Here is a 23,318-nt window from a genome sequence, read left to right as displayed (position 1 = left end):
GCCAGTTCTTTTACCACAAGGGCAGATCTTTCAGGGCTCTCATTTGTATCAGTATCCTGAAGGGTCCTGACATTCCATGCAGTGACCAAAAGAGCTTGCATAGTTTGTTTTTGTTTTGATCTGTGATTATGATTGTGTTTTTGACTGCAAAAGGATGACCATAGTGGGCGCGGTTGCCCAATCAGGTTAGTTCTTTAGGCAGGCTATGTTTAGGGCAAACTTTCTAGCCCCTCCCCATGTGGGGTGAGCAATATGGCTCCTCGAAAAGGCTGCTCAGTTGCACAGACAGGACCGTATTGCACTGCTGCCATTGCAGTGCAATCCAGTCCAATTGCATAAATGACCATCTTATCTGTGCCGCCCATGTCCAGAGTTGTGACAAGAGACAGTCATCTCTGCCTCTCCCCATCGCCACTCATCCATCGCCATAGGACTTTTGGAGGTAAAGAGGTTTTGTTGATGATGAGGAGTATGATGGGCTAGATCAGGGGTTCTCAACCAGGGGGGAATTCCCTCCAGGGGGGGAATTCAGGTTTTCAGGGGGGGGGGGGAAACTGATTCGGGAGCATGAGATATGTTCGATGAGAAATCAATCACAGAATTTTGGCCCTTGATGTGCGATTCCAACCCAAAAGTGGCAGAAAGAGCTATCCGTGCATTGCTTCCGTTTGTGTCGACATATCTTTGTGAGTCAGGCTTTTCAACTCTGTTGCAAATTAAAACGAAGCAACGTAGTAGATTAGAGGTAGAAAATGACCTGCGTTGTGCCCTTTCAAGCACTCCTCCGCGTATCCCAGAATTGGCGAAGAAAAAACAATCACAGGTTTCTCATTGACTGTAATCTTCATCTGAATAAAATGAATTACAAATTTACAATATCCTGGTATTCTATTGAACTTTTTGTTTATTGCATTATGCTTCAGTTTGGTCTGTTAAGTAATTCAATATAAATAAAAAAAAAACTATTTTACTTTTATTCAAGTTTTATAAATCCATCAACATTTTCAATTGGCATTTAATTTGTAAAACTCCACTATAAAAATAATCCATGTAAAATTGTAAATGTATATGTACTAATATGGAAAAAATAAAGGATTTTCAGTATTATATGCATATTATTTGGAATGCACTTTTTGAGGCAGACAATCTTGGAAAGGAGGGGGGAATGACATTCTGACATATGGTGAAAGGGGTGCATGGGGCAAACAAGGTTGAGAACCACTGGGCTAGATGATGGCTGCACTTGAGTTGATTTATGTGGTGAGGCTGGAGCGCAGGCTACAACCATACATTTTGGCTCTCCCTTTTCCTGATCCAGTGATGCAAGTGTTACACTGATGGGGGAGAGGAGTTTCAATGGACTGCGGCTAGCCCAGTTTTTATGGGTTTTGCCTGAGTAGCTTGCTCTTCATGCATTGCCTTCGTCCGCCGGTGTAGTCGTTGGGTTTCTATGTTGGTCACCTCTTCCGCCTATACTGTCGTCGGGGTTTTGTTGGAGCTCTGTAAGCATGTCTGCCTGATGCGGGGCTCCACGGCAAATTTTTCCTTCCGTGTTTACTCCCGTAGCCTTATACCTATTAAGGTTAATCCACATGGCTACGGGGCAGTGGTTGGTTGGCACCAGGAAGTATTCACATGCCAGTGGGCCTATGCGCCGTCACTCTGGGGCCCACTGCTACTCCAAGATCACCTGCTGGTTAAGCCTGGGCCCACGAGGCACACTGTTACCGCGTTTTCCCGCGAAAAGGACCAACACGAATCTAGATGGTGAAGAGGCTGTGCACTGGCAGGGGAAGACTTATGCAAGTTTCTTCCCTGTTCGTCACGAGGGCTAACCAGCGACGTTAGCTGAAAGCAAAAGGAAGCAAGAAGTGATTGCATCTTAACACTAACATAATACTGCCACACTAGACGTAATACACCATCCTGTGCACGTGCACACACACACACACACACACACACACACACACACACACATACACACACACACACACGCACACACACAACACTTTAGTTTTCCACCGTGATGAAGCAGGATTCTAAAATGTCTATTTCTGTCTACTTCCATATCATATAAACTCTCAATTTCTTTATTTCCCTTTCTTTTTCACACTCTTTCTCTATTTGCCTGTAACTCTCTCATTCTTTCTCTCACTCACATTCGCTCCTCGCTATTCCCTCCCTCTCTCTCAAGGAGTTTAGAGTAGATAAACAGACATAAACGTCACTTCCGGTAATATTCTTAACGAGGCATATTTCACCATAATCCTTGTTGTTGTCTTGGTTATTTAACCCCGTGAATACAATAATTAACCCCTTGCGTACGATGAACAACCCCTTAAGTACGAAAGATTAAACCGACTAGGATACTTAACCCCTGAGTACGATAATTAAACCCTTCATGCGATAATTTAACCCAATGAGTACGAAGAATAAACCTGTGAGTACAATACTGAATCAATTGAATACGATATCTTAGCTCATTGAGTACAATATCTTAATCAAGTGTCCTGAGTGCAATATCACCGTAATCAAGGAAGTAGGTCATCGTTTTCAAAGGAGTTAGGACATCTTACTCTAGGAATTAAGTCATTGTACTAAATGGCATAATACGATCGTGCTCATGGGGTTAAGATATTGTACTAAAGGGATTAAATGAGAACACAAGAACATAAGAATAGAGGAAACTACAGCCCATACTGGACAGTCTCGTTTACACTAACCCCTATCGCTCATATATCCATCCAACCTATGTTTGAAGCTATCCCGCGTATTCGCGTTTATGATTATGTTTGGTAACATGTTTCACTCATCTACTACTCCATTTCCAAACCAATGTTTACCTATCTCGTGCCTAAATCTGGATTTATCCAATTTAAAACCATTGCTACGAGTTCGCTCCTGGTTGGATAGTTTGAGTATCTTTTTTATATTACCTTTGTTTAGCCCTGAATTCCATCTATACACTTCGATCATATCGCCCCTCACTCTACGTCTCTTGAGGGAGTACAATTTAAGATGCTTTCATCTATTTCTGTACTTAAGGTTCCTAATGCCCTTCTAGAGATTTTATATCCATTCTGTAGTATGGTGACCAGAACTGAACCGCATAATCCAAGTGAGGTCTCACAAGCACAAGATATAGTTTTAGGATAACTTCGCTAGTCTTGTAAAAAACACTCCTTGATCGTGGTCAAGGGGTTAAATCCACTAAGAGGCGCGTGAAAATAATGCCGGAGGTAGAGTGTGTCTTGAGGAAGGGAGGCCAATATTATGACTTCAGCTTATGCAACCAGAAATTTGATAACCCGAACGAAGACCTATCCAGGGGTAGATCGTGGGTCAAACTACGTACCAGTAATGAGTTAAGTTGGGATGAAACCTAAAAAAAATTCTGAAAAACTGTGGACTAAATCAAATGGGACTTGGGTGAGCTCTAAACAGGATAGGAATAAAATATGAAATTGAAACCGAAAATAGATTTTCAGTAATGCTAGAGGAAGACCTTGATGAAGAAGAACCAGGACAACAATTTAATAATTACAAAGAAGTAGTGTTAGAGACTGGGGAAAAACATATAGTACAAAGGAGGAACGAGGATAAAAGTAAATGGACGACAAATTAAATTTTAAAGAAAATATATAGACGAAGAAATAAGAGAAAACAAAGTGTGGCTTAAATAAAAATTGACAAAGGAATTCATAGGGAATGCAGACAAGCCAAGAAGGATGATCTAGAAAGGAAATGCAAGGAAATTAAATGTGAGGACAGAAGGCATAATTAAAGGGCAATGCACAGAATGATTAAAGAAATGAACTAGAAAAAATAAATGGGGTGGAACTATTAAAAGCAAAGACAATAAAATCCTGTTTAAGACTGAATTAACAGAGCACGTAGAACTATGCAATGATAATTACAGAGTAGATGTAGGAAACAAAATGGATAAAGATTGAAATTACCAATTCTGGAAACTGAAGTTGGGGCAGCTGTTAGCATAAGTAAAAATTATTAGGCTTGTGTGGTTTATCAGCTTCTAGCAGAATTTATAAAAAATAATGGACAAGAATGGGATAAGGATCAGGAAAAAAATAGACATTAATGAAAGAGATATTACAATTTTAAAGAATATTTACTGGCAACAGGAGTTTGCAGAGTTCGTAAATAATGAACTTACTAGTTGGTTCACACTTAGATAGTTAGACAATGCTGTGTTCTCTATCCAAATTGCATAATATATATTTAAAAAATTGAATGAGAGAATTACACACTTCCCAGCCTCCCTTAGTACCTTGTTCACCTAGCAGCAAAGTAAGTACCTGCTGTAATTCGAAAGTTGCGAATTCGTATTCAGGGATAGTTGTTGGAGCTTCCAATAACTAGCTTTAGATATAAACCATTGACTCTTCAGGCTTCTACACCCTGGACTCTTCAGGCTTCTACGCCCTTGACTCATGAGACATAAGGCAAGCATGAACTTAGCATGCTTCCCTGTTGGGCGCTGTAAACGCTTCTGCGCTTCACCTTACACAAGGATGTGGGAAAAGCTATATATATGTAATAATGAAGCATTACAAGTTAATGGTTCAGTAATATCATATACACGCTATGCAAATGATATTGCTCTGATGTCATTTAGTAAGGAGGCATTTAAAAAAAATAGTTAAGAAATTTTCTCTAAAGAAATCATAACAAGATTAGAGCAAGAAAAAACATAATTTAATAATCTAAAAGACGGAATAAAAAGAGACATTAATTTCAATTTGAGAAAGAGGCTGCTGAAAGGGTTTATATGGTAAGGACTGGTGTATGGGTCAGATGTGCACAGATTTTCAGCAGCCACTGTAGGTTATGTATCTATGCTACTGTGCCGAGTAGCATTTATATATGTAATTACGTGGCAACACTGCACGTGTTATGTGGCAACATTGCCCTGAGGCTGCCATATGGCAAGGCAGTCTCAGTCTGACTCTGTGGGCCGTGCATGGCACACGCTAGTCACCACTTGTATTTCTCCTATCCGTTAATAAATGGACTTCAGTGTTACCCGGTGTTTCCCTACCCATCACTGCCTTCTTCAGGGAACACTTGGAACCTTCATGGCACAGTGAGTAGGATGTGTGGACTTACAAGTGTGTAAACAATGGACAGTTAGCCGGCGATGTGCGACTGCCGCACGTCGACTCTTAGTGTGTTGTGTTGTGTTGCATTGTGTTTCGCTGCGACGTGCAGTGTTGCGCCGTCACAGTGCGTTTTAGTGACGGTGGCTGTTAGTGTCAGTGTATTAATGTGTCTAGAGCTGAGAGTTGAGTATTGGCCTGTCTTTTGTGGTACCCACGTAGCACGCAGGCGCACACCCTTCTTGTGTGACATCTGGGGAGACACTGACCTTCTTGCCTCCTCGGCTCCAGCCCACGATCTGCTCTCTCAGACACACACACACACACACACGCATGCACGCACTCACGGACAGAACAGTGGACTCTATGTGTTGTTTCTGCACTGTTTATGTCATGTATATGTGGTTCGAGCTGATGAGGCGCCACTTTATATACTAAACAGCGCAGTTCAAGCATACTAAGATGGGCGGTAAGAAGGGACAGCGTCAAGATGGGAGACACGACTCCCCACCACCTTCCCCTCCACCGGGTGCAGACTCTCATCCTCCACCTCCAGCGACGGACATTGCCACAATTCTGAGGTGGATGGACGACAGAGACGAGAAACACAGAGAGATGGAATTTCAGAGGGAGGAGATACGAAGAGAGGAGGAAAAGGCGCGTTTTGATGCACTATTGGCAACCCTGGCGCTAACCCACCCTCCCTCACTCGCAGGTATCACGCACCAAGGCGCCAATACCCTCCCTCCTCCACCACACCAGCGTCCTCCAGGTACTCTTGCTACTCCAACAGCTCCCAAGGCATCTGTTCAACCCCCACCCGCCCTCTCACCAGATGTCACGTTTCAGCTTTTTTGTGAGTGGAGGCGGCGATGGACAGATTACTCCACGATGGTGGACCTTGACAGCATGCCTCCAAACAAACAGCTCATCCAACTGCAGATGTGTTTGTCGCTGGGGACCCAGAGAGTTTTGGAGCACACGTTGCAAGTGCCTCCCGATTCTACATCTTCAGTGACGGATGTGCTCGACCTATTACAGGAGCACGTTAAAGGTCGGAATAACGAGGCCTTGCGTCGCCGCGCCTTCACCAGCTCCAAGCAGGCAGAGAACGAATCCTTTGACGACTTTTTTGTACGTTTGAAGAGTTTGTCGGAGGAGATCGACGTCTGCAAGGCGCACAGCCGGGAATGTGAGGAAGCCTGGATCAAGCACGGGATCTTGACAGGTGTCAGGCAAGAATAGTTGGTGCAGCGACTCATCCCCCTGGACGCTTTCTCCACACTCCAGGTGGTAGTCACTGAATGTCGGTCAAACGAGGCCACCAAGTCCGCCACCTCTGCCTTACGGGCCCCACCTGCTGTGAGAGCTATCTTACAGTACAAGAAGGATAAGAAGGCGGCCAACAACGTGAAGGCTGCCGCACGTTCTTCCTGTGGCAGCTGTGGAAAGCAGCATGGCCCCAAGACATGCCCGGCCGCCGACGCACTGTGTCGTGGATGTGACCGTAAGGGCCACTGATCTAACACAGACAGGTGCCCTGCACGAGGCCACAAGTGTCAGGCCTGCGGTCGTTATGGACACTACGACAAGTGCTGCCGCCAACCCAAGCCCAAAAGCCCGAGACGAGGAGGAAAGCAGCGCACGTCCCTCGGGGTGGTTCGCACGCAGCCCCCTTCAGATGGCCCACGCAGTTCCAAGCAGCAGCTGAGTCACATCAGGAGGGTGGAATCGACCACACGCCCCAGGGCTACCCTTCCCCCACCATCCGCGTCGCCGTCACACACGGTGATGTGTCGGGTGACATCAAGTGATACCGGACACCAGCGCTGATACTACGGTGATTGGATTGAAGCACCTCCAGAAACTGGGCCTCACCAAACGCGACCTGGGACCACCGCCGCAGCTGCTGTACTACAATGCGGACTGTTCCCAGATGCCGGACGCTGTGGGCTCCTTTCAAGCGGAGATCACCTATGGCGACAGGTCGTGTCACGGATGGATGGACGTGCAGCCTACTCTCGCTACACCCTTGTTGTCGTGGGAGCACTGCAAGGAGTTAGGCGTGGTGCCCAGAGACTTTCCTGAGCAGATCCCAGCCGCTCGGTACACCGCCAGCAGGGTGTGTGAGTCAACGAGCGACGCGCCTGGCACTGCAGCATAGAGCTGCAAAACCAACGTCCACTCCCACCCACACAGGACGCTCCCCTGCCCAGATCCTGTATGGTCACCCTCTCTGCTCTTGCGTTCCTGCACACGCCAACGCCTTTGTGAAGGACTGGCAGACCAGAGCCGAGAGCTGCGACCGCAGGGCCGCTACACGTGCCCAGGACGCCAAGGCTCGGTATGACGACCGTGCCCGCCCTCTTCAGCCACTGGAGACTGGTGCCCTTGTCCGCGTCCAGGACCCGACGACGACACGTTGGGACAAGGTGGGCATAGTGATGGGCGTCGACCGGTCACGGGACTACAAGGTCAGGATGCCGAGCGGCCATGTCTGGTGGAGGAACCGCAGCTTCCTCCGGCCAGTCCCACCCCCTGCTGCTGGCCCCCTGACCGAGGACGAGTCCCCTACACCTCACGAGGATCTGCCCCACAGTGTACCTCGACGCTCGGAGCGACTAAGGACTAAGAAGTCCGCTCAAGACAAAGACTATGAGCGTGAGGGGGGAGGGAGATGTAGGTTATGTATCTATGCTACTGTGCCGAGTAGCATTTATATATGTAATTACGTGGCAACACTGCACGTGTTATGTGGCAACATTGCCCCGAGTCTGCCATATGGCATTATGGCAAGGCAGTCTCAGTCTGACTCTGTGGGCCGTGCATGGCACACGCTAGTCACCACTTGTATTTCTCCTATCCGTTAATAAATGGACTTCAGTGTTACCCCGTCACTGCCTTCTTCAGGTAACATTTGGAACCTTCAGACACCAGAAATAGATTGAAGAACTTTGCATGTGATATTATAGAGCCTATAGGCGAATGCTAAGAATAGGTTAGACTGACAGGAAATGAAATGAAGAAGTACAAAGATAAGCAAAAATTTCAGGAGACAAACCTGAAATGTACAGAAAAAGAAAAACGAGATAATTTAATCATAATTATGGGTAATGGATAATACAAAAATATTAATGGGTAAAGTTAAGGGTAGGGCGGCCAGGGTATGCCAGAAACGTGAATGGATGAATGAAATTGAAAACTGGGTCCAAAGAGAGATAAAAAACCTTGGAAGTTTGATAAAAAACAGCCCAAGGGCGTTTAGAGTGAAGGACTGCGGTCGTCAACCCTCAGATATGAGAACAGTACTCTGATTAATTGATATTGCCAGATATTATTATTATTGTAATTATTATTATTATTATTATTATTATAATTATTATTATTATTATTATTATTAATATTATTATTTTTATTATTATTATTATTATTATTATTATTATTATTATTATTATTATTATTGTTATTATTATTATTATTATTATTATTATTATTATTATTATTATTATTATTATTATTATTATTGTTGTTTAATTTTTTTATGGTTTCAGTAATAGAATATAGTGGAAGTCTCAGGGCACAACAGATACAAGAGTGTGACACATTTAGTTGATCAAGCCCAGAAATTCTTCTATATTGGAGGTAGACCATCACAATAGTTGGGTCAGACATATGCTTATTCCAGGTGAGGGTAAGCTTATGATTATTGCTAAGACAGGATAAAAAACCATAGAGGTTTTTACATTGTAGACGAAAAGGAGCTACTTCCATTATAGAAGAGAGAGAGAAGGACCTAGGAGTGGTGAAAGTAAGGCGGGTCTTGTTGGGGTATAGATACAGCACACTGTAAAGTAAGTCTTTTTACACCACAGTCGATCACCTTCACTTCTCTAGACATAAGGTCAGGTACCCATTCATAACTGGGTTAGACTGGAGATACCCCGGTGCGAACGAGTGACCTCAAGGACTGGAGGTGAGAGCTGCATCCACTAAACCGTCACACCCAAGACCTAAGCAAGACATGTAGGATTGTAGGACTTACCTAAAGTACGTGAAGATGAAGATGGTGAGGGTGAGGGTGAGGAGGGAAAGCAGCGCCCCGATGAAGGTGATGTACCGCACAGCGTCCAGCACTCCCGACCTGCCCGCCTGTGTGTGACACAACATGTGTGAGTCCTGCATCCCCGACCTGATTGCTTGTATGTGACACAATATGAGTGTGTGTGTCCAGCACCCCGACCAGCCCGCCTGTGTGTGACACAATATATGTGAGTCCTGCACCCCGACCTGCCCACCCATGTGTGTCACAACTTGTGTGAGTCCTGCATCCCAGATCTGCCCACCTTTGTGTGATACAATATGTAAGTCCAACACCCTGACCTGCTCGTTTGTCTGTCCCGCACCCCGACCTATCCACCGATGTGTGACACAACACGTATGAGTATTGCACTCCCGACCTACCAGCCTGTGTATGACGCAATATGTGTGAGTCATGCATTCCCGACCTGCCCGTCTGTGTATGATACAATATGTGAGTCATACACTCCAGACCTGCCAGAAATAATGCCTCTGCTGTATACAATAAAATTGGATCAACCTCTCCCCTCTCTCATTTCTTAAACTTAATCCATGAAATCCAACCACAGGTGACTCCTATAGTTTACCTATAGTTACAAATATTAGTTATATCTCACAATACCTGTTTAAAAAAGCAAAACAATGAATGCTATTACTACTTTTGAGTGTTTACTCATAATTTGAAGACGTTTGTCATGATATAAGTTTTCTATGACTTCTGGGACCCATTTTCTATAACAAACAAAAATTCTAAAGTTCCCCTTGCCGTTCTCTATCCGTTCTGAAAATAATGGTAATAGGTACAGTCTCAACCAAAAGTTGTTAACTCTCCCAGCCAGCTATTGCTGCACTGCTTACTTCAGATGTATGAGCTTGAGTCTGTTATTTCAAACCTTTAGATTCATTAATATCGGTTTCGTGTTCTGGTTGGTACTGAGACAGTTTCAAACATCTGTAGTAGGCAGTGCAGCAATAGCTGGCTGGGAGAGTTAACAAACTTTTGGGTGAGACTGTACCAGTTGAGCTTCCTAATCCTAACTAGATATTCCTTGACATTCAGCTATCCGTAACCACGCCCACCAACAAGACCACCCGTTTTCGCGTCTGATTTCTCAGTTCTTGGCAGGAGCAACTGTGAGATGGACCTCCTCCCCATAATGGAAGCGGCATATCAATATAAAGTAAAACCATCTGTTATCGCCACGTGCCTGCCACATGTTGAGTGAAGAAAATGTTTACAACTCAGAATAGCTTACTAAGCGAGATGGAGCTGGTAGCAGGCTGTGTGACTGCCTGAGGACCAGAGTCTCGCCTTCTACCGTAGAGGCAACATCTTGATTCTCGTTCAGCCAACATCTTCTTGGAGGATATTATATTTGTTCTAGTTGGTCTAACCCTAGACCCGAAAACGTGTGTGTGAATGTGAACTATTAAATCCTCTAAGAACTCTAAATAACTTTAATAACTGTATTTATGTACTGGGTATTGATCATATTATACAAACTGTGTCCTGATGTATCAGCAATTGTAAAATGTGAGTTATATTTTAGAGATTAATAGGTTATGCACTGTATATTGATCGTACTATTCAAACTGTGTGTCCTGATATACCAACAGTTGTTATATGTGAATAGTTTTTTTACAGGTTTTGACCTAATTATACTCATCTCGTCAACAACAAGGGTCTTATTGTCTTGCACAAACCAAAATCATTCCTATGAGCAATTACAGTCAAAACCTGAGTGTAAGGGCGGAAACGATCTTCCTGCTCGATACCGCTGCTAACTCTCTCGTTTGCTGGTGCGACCAACGCTTGGGGGGGTTGGACAGATGTGAGAACGGCAGCAGCTACATGTGTCACGGGCAGATTCACTCCATACAGTCACTATCTAGCTACCCGGCTGTTCGTCAAATTCTGGCTGTGATCTCATCATAGGTCCTGGACTCGTGGGCTGTTTTCCCAGACCTTCACCTATTGACTGTCAATTCTCTGGTCATCTACCACTACCGCATACCACGACCATCAGTTCATCTCCTCCGTCTGTGCAATAGGCAGCTGTTGCTCGAGTGTGGAGTTGAATGGAAGCTTCCCTCCCCTGAGTGTGGATCACCGTGTTCCAGAACCTTCCCCCAGGGCCACTGCCGTAGGAAATATCTGTTCATTGTTTGATTCTTTTGTTGTTGATTCTTTAATTGCTGACTCCCTTTCATTGTTTGATTCTATCAGTTGTGGACCCCCAGTAATTGTTTGATTCCATTAATTGTTTGACTCCATTAACTGTTTACTGCATTAATTGTTTGACTCCCGTAATTGTTACTTGATGTTTGTTGAGTGGTGTCAGAGTTTTGTGTTATATTTTTTATAGTAAAGAGCTGTCAATCTCAAACGGTTGTTTGTTATTCCTCAGAAAACCATGGTCCTTGACTTTCCTTTATTAAGAACCTGATTAGTCTGGTAAGGGATTTCTATCCCTTAGTCCCAGGCCTTTACATTGAGATAGGACCATCGTGGGAGCATCTGAGAATCGCGTCATCGCAGGGAGAGGAAGGAAGAGGACCTTTGTCAGAAAAGACTGGACGTCGTGTCAATATTGTTGGGACGATCGCGCGCGATTGTTAGTGTTCTTTGTGGATAGCCGCACTGGCAAACTCGAGAACTGGTGTCAGAAAAGACCGGTCTCGGTGCCAAAATTGTTCGGACAAGTGCGTGGGAGTGTTACCGTTCATTACGGATAGGCCGCGAGGACCCGTGTCAGATAGGAGCGGTCTCAGTGTCAATAACATTCGTGCGAAAAGGCGGGCGAGATAGTGATGAAAGCGTACAGCCAGACTAGATCGCCAAGTTTAAGTAGTAGCTGATACTGGTGTATGTGTGTGTGTAAATAAGAAATAACAACGAGGGTTGTGATAGCTAAGTAACGTTGTGTAAGTAAGGGCACTGCAGTAGTGTTTGTGACATCAGCTGTGTAATGAGTCCCTACATTGATTGTGGGGTCTCTGTGGTCATGTAAGTGTGACATCACTCGTGCTTATTCCACGTCACGTGTTTGAGGGACGTCGCTCGTGTGTATGGCACGTGTTTGTGTGACATCACTGGTGCGTGTTGCATGCGCTTGTGTGACGTCACTCGTGTGTATGGCACTGTTTGTGTGACGCCACTCGTGCGTATGACACGCGTCAGTGTGACATCAACTCCAATTGTGTGATATAAACGATTGTGGGACGCCATCATAAGTAGTAGCTGATGCTAAGCGTTACTGCATACATTTATCGAGCAAGACAGATCACGCTCGCTGTTCTGGCAGTCATGGACGTGAAAGGGAATAAGTCAAAAGTGGGGAGCGTGTCCGGCGTGGAACAAGGAGACACTGTCGACGTAGAAACCGACGTCTCACCCACCCCGCCAAGGCAGCGTGTGATAAACCTGTCTCCCGAGAAGAGAAAGGAACCACCAACGATGGGATTGAAGGGAAATTATGTGAGCAATACCAACAGATGCAGCAGATGTTCGCTCACATGACAGCGATAATGCAGAACGTCACCGAAGGTATGAATCGACTACAAAGTAAGGGCAGCACAGCAGATCGCGGAAAGGTGTTATCACTACTAGAGACAAGACCTTCCTCTGAAACTGAAACTGACGAAGAAACGCTATATACTCCAAGGGGACTCCCGGCGCTCACCTTAACCGTGGAGCCGGGAACATTTCACCAGGGGGAGTGTGGAAGTACTTCCGAGCATCAAGCTCGCTCACCGAAACCACTAACGTTGATGAAGGACCAAAAGGACGACCCGCCTACGTCCGAGGGCTGGATGAGAGAACTGTTAGAAAATATAAGGTTCTCCCAAAGGCCGACGCCGAAGTTCAGTGGAGGGACTTGTAGTGAATACTGGGAGTTCAAGTGAGTCTTCCAGCGACACGTTGGGATGGTGCAGATACCTGATGCTTTGAAATTAGAGACACTTTTCGTCCCCTACACCGGCCCCGCTAAGGACGCTTTGCGGGGATGCCTGCAAATTCAAGATCCCAAAGCAGTGTACATGGAAGCTTTGGACATATTAGAGAAACGTCACGGCAACACGCACACTTACGTCTGCCAGCTAATAAAGAAGGCCCTGCGAGGTCCACCTGTGAGACTAAATGACACAAGAGGCCTCCAACAGTTCTCAGACGAACTGGGGAATTGCGTGAGGAACTTGAAGGTCCTGGGAGAACTACGTCAGATTGACATGTATGAATCAATAAGCACGTTAGCTGAGAGATTCAAGGGAAAGATAAGGGACGACTATGTGGATACGGCATATAAATACAAAAAGAAGTGGGGGAATCCTCCTGGGATCGAGTGGATGTTGGAATTCACAATGGATATGGTCGACAAGGCGGAGGAGGCCCCAAAAGGACAAGGACAGGAAGAACCAAGCAGAATATAAGCAGACTCACGTCAATCCTCGTCGAGGAAGAAACTTGTGGGTCTGGTGACATCAGGAATAAAGACAACCAGAGAAACGTACGGTGAATGCTGCTCGTTATGCAGCAGAGATGACCTTCTTCAGATGTGCCGGACATTTTTCAGCATGGCCACAGGATAGCAAACTTCCCTCGTAAGGGAAGAACGTCGCTGCTTCGCCTGCCTGGATCGAAATCACCGGATAACTGAGTGCAGCCAGAAGATGGTATGTGGTGTAGATGGTTGCTCTGGACTACACTCGAGGCTTCTGCACTTCACGGGAGTTCTGACGAGCAGTGGCAAGGCGCAACGGGGCGAAGTTGAAAAAGGAGAACACCAGATCAGCTTGCAAAGGGTGAAGAGAGCAACCACAGGGGGCGCCTACCAAATAGACATATCACCTGACCATAAGCGACCTAGAATGAGTCAACTTAAGGCCATTATGCCACCACTGGAATCGGCAACTAGTGGAGCTAAATTATGGAAGACCGAAGCCGGTACAGCACCATGGGCGAAAGAAATCCGCATAGATGGGTCAGGGAAACCATAACCAACAACTGAATTGATGATCGGCGTGAAGAACCCAACAATTGCGAGTTGTGACTACAAGGGTCCAGTAGAGTCGCACTTCCAATAGAGAAAGTCAGGGTGGAGGAGCAGAGCCAAGAGGCGAAAGGAGCAGTGGTCACCGGAGCTCTCTTGGATTCAGGCAGCAACCGATCATATTGCACGCGTAGTCTAGCCAGCTGGCTGCAGACAGAGGGAAGGCCAGTTTCCCTCTCCATTGGCACGATCATGAAAGAAAGAAATAGTGTAAACACCAAAGAGATCAGTGTGAATATGGCTAGCGTAGGAGTGAGAAAGAACCGATCCATCACTCTCCCCAAGGTCATTGTTGTTGAGAATCTACCATCTTCTCTGAAAGCGTCGGTCGCAGACACCCTAGAAGTCACTATGTGGGAACACCTCCGAGGTACTGCGCTACGTCAAGCACCGAAAAGAGTGGATCTCCTGATAGGTCTAGACGTACCACAAGCACTAGCACCATTAGAAGTAAGGACTGGGAAGGACGGAGAGCCGTTTGCAACACGCACCCTTCTAAGTTGGACTATAAATGGACTGCTTGGAGTGGCGAGCCGTGATTATGCCGTGATCAACTACTTTGTCTGAATGGCAACACTAAATTCGGAGACAAATCTGGAAAAACAAGTGAGGCACTTCTGGGAATGCGACTCTGCCTACAGTAACGATGATCCCATCTCTGTCGAAGACAAGAGAGTCCTGATGCAGTGGTAAACGTCAATTACTCAAGTGGACGGACATTACCAACTTCCCATCCCGTTTCGCCATGAAGAACCGGGACTCCCAGACAATAAGAAACTTGCCGAACAGCGATTGGCGGGATTGAGAAAAGCCCAGGGCTCTTTCAGAGTTATAAAGAAGAGATGAGATGTCTAATCGACGAGGGACATGCTGAGCGAGTCCCACGTCATGAACTCAGTGTTGCAACCGGGAAGACCTGGTATCTCCCACACCACCCTGTGTTGAATCCCAACAAGCCAGAAAAGGTGAGAATAGTGTTTGATTGTGCAGCCGAGTATGGGTGGATGTCGTTAAACAGCCAGGTGATGCAAGGGCCAGACCTAAACAACAATTTGATGGGAGTCCTCATCAGATTCAGACAAGGAAAGGTGGCACTCATGGCTGATATCGAGGCAATGTTCCACCAAGCGTGAGTAGTACCCAACATCGAGACGTCTTACGATTCTTATGGTGACGGACGACCAGCTGTCAGGGGCCCTCACCACTTACCGAATGACAGTACATCTCTTTGGAGGTGTGTGGAGTCCTTCATGTGCCGGGTATGCGCTACAACGAACATTCCAAGATTACGGGGAAAGTTTCCATGACGAAATCAAGAAAGCAAATCGCAACTTATACGTTGACGATGGGCTTCTCTCAGTAGATTCGCCTGGGAAGGCAACGATAATTACCCATCGGCTGGAACAGCTGATGAAGAAGGGGGGATTCAGACTTACGAAGTGGGTCTGAAATCACAAGGACGTCCTCAAGGCAATTCCACAGACAGAGAAAGACGTGGGAGTAAAGGAAGTAATTTTGAAAGACGACAGGCTCCCGACTGAACGAGCGTTGGGAATCTTGTGGGTCCTGGAAAAGGACGAACTAGCGGTACGGGTCCAGATCCCTAAGAAAGACGAAACGAGACCTTCTGAGTATGGTTAGCTCCATATATGACCCACTGGGACTCATCGCTCCTAGCGTCATAAGAGCCAAAATCATATTCCAACATGAGTGTAGACAAGGTGTTGGGTGGGATGAACGAATAGCTGAACAGAACAGAGTGGCATGGCGAAGATGGTTGGATGAACTTCCTCACCAATCACAGGTTCACATCCCACGGTGCAACCGACCCGAGCATGCAAATCCAGTGGATGCCGTGCAACTACACCACTTCTGCGACGCCTCTCAACAAGCGTATGGAGCTGTATCGTGTCTGAGGACCACTTGTGAAGATGGAACCTACCATATCTCCTTCGTGTGAGGCAAGGCCAAGCTAGCCCCTCTGAAACAGGAAACCATACCTCGACTCGAGCTCTGTGTGGCAGTACTGGCTGCTAAGGCAGACAAACAACTACGGCAAGAGCTTGAATTACATATAGACAGATCAGTGTTCTGGACAGACAGTACGGCAGTCCTTCAATACATACGAAACACCGAAAGATGCTTCCATTCCTTCGTGGCCAATCGAGTGGCAACGATACATGAGGACTCCAATGCAAAACAATGGCGCCATGGGATGTCGGCACTGAACCCAGCCGACGACGCTAGTCGTGGACTACATGGAGCAGAGCTCAACGAGGAGGGTAAGTGGTTTCGGGGACCTGCTTTCCTCTTGATGGAAGAAGACAGTTGGCCAAAGAGTCCATTGAGGATTCCAGACCTCATAGACGGAGACCCAGAGGTGAAGAAGGAAACCACGGTGCTGACGACGAACGCTGACCAGGGAGAGGGTACCTTCGATAAGCTATGGGCCAGGTACTCCTCGTGGCATCGACTTCTGAAGAGTGTAGCGTGGATTAGAAGGTTTATAGAATGGCGGCTTGGGACGCTAAAGAACAAACATCACCAAGAATATCGGCTCCACGTCAGCGAATTGGAAGAGGCGAAATTAGACGTCTTAAGATTTATGCAAAGGAAAGGATTCCCTGGAGAACTAGGAATGTTACAACAGGGTCAACCCGTGAGAGGTTGAGACGTAAGTCGGCTGGAACCTCTTCTAGACACGGACGGTTTGATCAGAGTAGTTGGCCGACTGAAACATGCCGCTCTCCACCCAGACCAGAAGAATCCCATACTGTTGCCAAGGGACAGCAGGATCAGGGGGGCTCATCGTGAGAGAGGTACACTCGACTAGAGCTGGACACTCAGGACGAGAACACACTCTTGCCATAATACGTGAGACGTACTGGATACCTAAGTGCCGCAAATTACTCGACCGCACAATATGGACGTGTGTGACTTGTCGGATAAGCGACTGGAGGCCTACCCACCAACGTCAAGCCGACCTGCCAGAAGATCGAGTGCACCCAGGAGGCCAGCCGTTTACCTACACTGGAATTGATTGCTTCATCCCTTTTTTGGTTAAACAAGGACGAGCCAGGGCGAAGAGATGGGGATGCTTATTCACCTGCCTGACTACCAGAGCCATACACCTAGAGGTCTTCACCTCACGAGACACCGACTCGTTCGTCAACGCCCTGCCGTAGGGGACCTCCCAAGCGTATTCGGTCTGACAGGGGAACCAACATGATTGGAGCTAGCCGAGAGTTACGAGAGGCGGTGAGTGGCTGGAACAACAGTGACAAGGTGGGGAATGCCCTCCTACAGAAGCAGATAGAATGGCAGTTCAATCCCCCGACAGCCTCTCACATGGGAAGAGTGTGGGAGCGACAAATCCGCAGTGTAAGGAAGGTCTTCCAGGGAGTGGTGGGCACCCAGACACTAGACGATGAGCGCCTCAACACTTTGTTCGGCGCCGTAGAAGAAATCATCAACAGTAGACCCATCATCCCAGTGTCTGACGACCCAAAAGATCTAGAAACGCTAACGCCGCTTCACATACTACGGATGAACCCAGAGACACTGTCTACCGGAGGCGATGGGTCCATGGCAGAAGCGTACCGACGAAGATGGAAGCATGCCCAATTTAATGGGGACCAATTTTGGAAGAGGTTGGTAAAGGAATATCTCCCAACACCATGTCAGCGACAAAAGTTCTTCAAAACTCGCCGTAATCTCCACGCTGGGGATATCGTGATCATCTCTGAACAACCCCTCCCTAGGAGTCAGTGGATGCTACGGAGAGTACTGGTGGCTCTACCGAGTAAAGATGGCCTAGTGCGAAGTGTTAAAGTGAAGACAAAGGACTCAGTGTTAATACACCAATCGACGAGACTCTGGTTATTTCGAGCGAAGCCCGACAGGGGAAGTGTTATCGCCACGTGCCGGCCACATGTTGAGTGAAGAAAATGTTTACAACTCAGAATAGCTTACTAAGCGAGATGGAGCTGGTATCATCTGTGTGACTGCCTGAGGACCAGAGTCTCGCCTTCTACCATAGAGGCAACACCTTGATTCTCGTTCAGCCAACATCTTCTTGGAGGATATTTTATTTGTTCTCGTTGGTCTAACCCTAGACCCGAAAACGTGTGTGTGAATGTGAACTATTAAATCCTCTAAGAACTCTAAATAACTTTATTAAGTGTATTTATGTACTGTATGTTGATCATATTATACAAACTGTCCTGATGTACCAGCAGTTGTAACACGTGAGTTATTTTCAAGAGGTTAATAGGTTATGTACTGTATATTGATCCTACTATTCAAACTGTGTGTCCTGATGTACCAACAGTTGTTACATGTGAATCGTTTTTTTAACAGGTTTTGACCGAATTATACTCATCGCGTCAACGAAAAGGGTCTTATTGTCCTGCACAAACCAAAATCGCTTCTATGAGCGATTACACCATCCATTCGTGATATGGCTTCGTGTGAATTGTTGGATTTTTCACACTAAGGCTCGACATAATTAAGGTAATACCCCTCTTATGTTATAGTTTTTTTCAGATTTTAGTTTTCTACGTAGGTCTCCCGTCATTTTTATCGATTTACAATTATAATACTCTTTTTTAAAAAAATGCGGAAGGTAAATTTTAGAATAATGTTTCGTTTTTCTTTTATACTTCCTGTAATTTTTAAAACGTTTTGTCTGTTTTCTAGGCTCTGATGATGGGAAATGATTTTCCGAAACGTTAGTAATTAAAGAAACCCAACTTTATATATATATATATATATATATATATATATATATATATATATATATATATATATATATATATATATATATATATATATATATATATATATATATATATATCTTGATAAAATCACACGGGAAAAGGGAAACAACGGAGCACCTTAGCTTTCATCTTTATTCAAGACATCTTCAGTTGCTTCTGAAGATGTCTTGAATAAAGACGAAAGCTAAGGTGCTCCGTTGTTTCCCTTTTCCCGTGTGATTTTATCAAGATTTATCTTATCCACGTTTTCATTGTTGATCTACATGATATATATATATATATATATATATATATATATATATATATATATATATATATATATATATATATATATATATATATATATATATATATATGTATATATATGTATATATATATGCTGATAACCACAAGGAAAGAAGAAAACACGAAGTTCCCAAGCGCTTTCGTGTAATTCACATCTTCAAGGGTGAGTACAGACTAGAGAGAGTACGATACGATACGAAGTCTTTAGTTAAGAGGTGAAAGAAGATTTTTAGGAGTTGAAGGAAAAGTGGTGAAATTGAAATACAGTAGGAGTAGAAAGAATCTGGGCTCAACCAGATCGCTTCATCGATCTTATTGGTGTTTTGTCTTTGTTCTGCTACCTTGGGTCGTCAGACCTTTGTATTAATATTGGTTTATTTATATAATGCTGCTTATTATTATTATTTGTTATTGTTGGAGTTAGTGAGCCCGCCCAGGTCCTTGTGTAACTGGGAGGGTAGTCACATTTTTATTTTTTATTTTTTTTTGAGGTGTTAGTTAAGTGTTAGTTGTGTTAGTCTAAAGGTACACTGTATGGAGAGGCCTGCCAGGTTCTAGTGGAGCTGGTTGGTCACTCTCATCTTTATTCCTCTAGTAATGTTTTATGTAGAAATGTGTATATTGAGGCAGGAGGTGGTTCAATTACTTCTTCCTGGCTGATATAGCTGGGAGGGTAATCACATTATTATTATTAATATTATTATTTTATTTATTTTTTATTTATTTTTTTTTTTGAGTTAGTGAGCCCGCCCAGGTCCTTGTGTAGCTGGGAGGGTAGTCACATTTTTATTTATTTATTTTTTTTTTTTTACTAAGATGTTAGTTCAATGTTAAATGTTAAATGTTAAATGTTAAATATTAGTTATGTTAGTCTAAAGGTACGCTGTATGGAGAGGCCTGCCAGGTTCTTGTGGAGCTGGTAGGTCACTCTCATCTTTTATTCTCTCTATTAATGTTTTATATGTATATTGGGGCAGGAGATGGTTCAATTACTTTCTTCCTGGCTGATTTAAACCAACTGTGTTCTTGGAATTCTTCGTTGTCTATATTATTTATCCAGTTTTGATATGTTTCTGTGTTAAGTTCAGTCACTTTTTTCCAAATATTTACAGCTTTGTTGTGTATATCTACATTGATTGCTAAGAGGTTTGCTCTCTTGTGTAGCTGTTCATTATTGATGTGGTCTGTATATTTTATGTTATATATAAATCTGAGGGCTATATTTTGTACTGTTTGTAACCTTTTAATGCACGTTTTACTAAGGGTGTTCAATGGGATGGGTGGGTAGTCCATAATTGATTTAACAAGGGCAATATAAATCTTTCTTTTGTTATTAATGCTAAGGTTCTTAAAGCGTTTTATTTTTGATAATCTTATTCTTGCCTGTCGTTCTTTATCTTTTAAGTATGTTATATATCCTCTTTTTGTTAGTTTTAATCCAAGCATCCTACCTTCAGTGTCGTATGGGTATAGTTCCTGGTCGACTATTACTGGACTTGTTTTAATCTTGGCTATTGGTATTATCTTGAATTTGTTCTTATTTGTCCTGATTTTCCATTTTTCTCAAAATCATTTATGTTTTTTATCGCTCTTACCGTGTAGAGTGCCATAAATTGGGTTGATTTTCCTGGGTATGATACTATTTGAGTAATATCATCAGCAAACATTACATATTCGCTAAAGGGGGTAGGTTGAGGTGTGTCTGAAGTATAAATTGTATATAGTGTTGGAGAAAGGCATCCTCCTTGAGGTACTCCACTCTCAAGATTAAACATAGCTCCTAAAAAGTTTCCAATTTGAATTTGTGCTCTCCTATCATCTAAATAGTTTCACAATATTCTTAGCAAGTATTCGTTAAGTCCCAGTTTTAATATTTTATATTTCAAGCCTAAATGCCAAACTTTATCAAAAGCCTTAGAAACATCCCTTAAAATTATATTGATCTGGTTACCCTTGCTTTTTTCTATTGCAATTATTTCCGTTATTGTAGCTATTGCAGTTAGGGTATTTCTATTGGGCATAAATCCATGTTGTCTGTTGTTAGTTTTCCCATGTTGTGTTAAAAAGGCTATAAGTTTTGAATTTAATATTTTTTCCAATAGTTTCCCGGTAATTTATAATAAAGATATTGGCCTGTAGTTTAATATTTCCTTATTGTCCTTACCCTCCTTAGGAATAAATATCATTTTAGCATATTTTAGTTTGTCTGGAAAGTAACCAGTTATTAAGCATGCGTTATAAATGTTTAATAGTGTATTTAAAATGTTTTCAGGTAGATTCATGATCATATTTCGTGTAATACCTGTGAGCCCAGGGGCTTTTTCCTTAAATTTTCCTTAAATTTCCTCAGACAGTGCATCATTTCTCCCATGGTTATTATTTGATTATTAGGTAATAAGTTATAGTCTATATATTGCCTTGGGGTGATTCTATGTATTTGTCTTCCCATTTCTTCTTCTATCCTTTCTTCGTGTTCACTATCAAAATCTTCATTTCCTCATCTGATATTTTAAAAACTTTTACCCATTCCCTTTTGAATGCTGACTCTTGTTCATTTTCCTCGTGCAATGTTGTTCCATTTTGGTCTTTAATGTATGGTGTTTTTTGCTTGTTGTGCCCCATCATCTTGTTTATGGAAGTCCAAAATGTTTTTGTGTCTTTAGTCATGTCAGCCGCCATTATAATATCATTCCATTTTTTATTGTTTGCTTCCTTACATGCGTCTCTTAATTTTATCTGTAGTGCTATCTGTGTCGTATATAGCCATCTGTTACTGCCGTGTCTTTCCATATACCTGTTTATTTCATTGTAATAGGTCTGGATTAATTTAACTTCTTCTAGTAGTCTGTTGTTGGGTAATGTTCTAAAGTGTGAAGTAGGAGTGTGTTTGGTTATACTGTAAATGTTTTTTTATTGCTGAGTGCAGTCTGTCCATTTCTGAGTCTATATCTTCTGTTGTTTTCCCTTGTGGAGTTAATCAGTGGTGATTGCTTAAGTCGTGCTAGGCTGTCCCAGTCTGTTTACTCATTTCAGTCTCTTTTTAGGTATCTGTATGGGGCTTGGTGAGCCAGTGTTAGTATAGTGTGAATGGTCACTGCCTGTAAGATGTCTATATTATATAGTAATTGAGAAAAGGCTTTTGTTGTTGGTAAAAATTTTGTCTGGTGTCGATTGTGTGTGATTTCTCAGGTTTGGAAAGTTAGGACCCAGATGATTGATTTTCCCTAAATTTATTAATTGATTAAGGGCGTTTCCCACGACGTTATTATTTGTATTGTCAAAAATCCTATGTCTGGCGTTAAAGTCTCCTAAGATGTACATCGGATGACTATTGTTAGCCAATTTTAATAGGTCTTCTATAGGTAAGTAGGGTCGTCTCGGTGGGAGATAAGTAGTAGCAATAATTACGTCTCCTTGAGTTGTATTTATTTTTATTGCTAGAAATTCATCCTGGAAGTCATCAATTAGTTTAAATTTTAAGTTTCTTTTAACCGCTATCGCTACTCCGTCATTTTTCTCGCCCGATTTATTTCTTTGGTTTACATAATAGTTAAAGAGTTTTATGTTGTTGTTTTCTGTCTCACCGTGACTGTTTATTAGTATAATGTCAGGGTCAATTTCTTGATATATATTACTTAGGTTAATTCTCTCGGTCTTCCAGTTTCTTACGTTGTGTTGTATTATTCTTAAAGTTCTTACTGTTTGTCTATTGTCCATTATTTCTTATACTTGGATTGTGACTGTTGAAGTGGAGACCTATCATCCTGTTTCCCGCTTCTGACTCTTCTAAACTCTGACGGGTCTACTATTTTAAAGTCTTTGGTCGTAATCTTTAGTTTGTCCGTAGTAATTAGTGACCAGACATAATCTTCACTTAGGGATTTTTCTTGATATGTCCACTTGTATATCCCTCCTTCACAGTTTTTTACTATTGTCCCTCCTGTTGGTCTCGATGTTGGGATTCCATGTTTTGTTGTAGTGATAACTTTTAATCCAATTTCTTCAGCAGA

The 23,318-nt window shown here is 43.6% G+C and overlaps 1 protein-coding gene across 1 annotated transcript in view; it reads right to left on the bottom strand.

Annotated features, from left to right (window-relative positions):
• The window catches only part of LOC121853848 (PDF receptor-like), a 198,428-nt gene that overhangs the window by 78,321 nt on the left and 96,789 nt on the right, over positions 1-23,318 (bottom strand). Inside the window, exon 4 of the mRNA XM_042348224.1 lies at positions 9,160-9,266. Within this exon, the coding sequence (XP_042204158.1) occupies positions 9,160-9,266 (107 nt within the window). The remainder of the gene's footprint in view (positions 1-9,159; positions 9,267-23,318) is intronic.

Source organism: Homarus americanus, unplaced genomic scaffold (genome assembly GCF_018991925.1).
Source record: "Homarus americanus isolate GMGI-L3 unplaced genomic scaffold, GMGI_Hamer_2.0 scaffold18703, whole genome shotgun sequence".
NCBI lineage: Eukaryota > Metazoa > Arthropoda > Malacostraca > Decapoda > Nephropidae > Homarus > Homarus americanus.
This window is presented reverse-complemented; position numbering and strand designations above follow the sequence as displayed.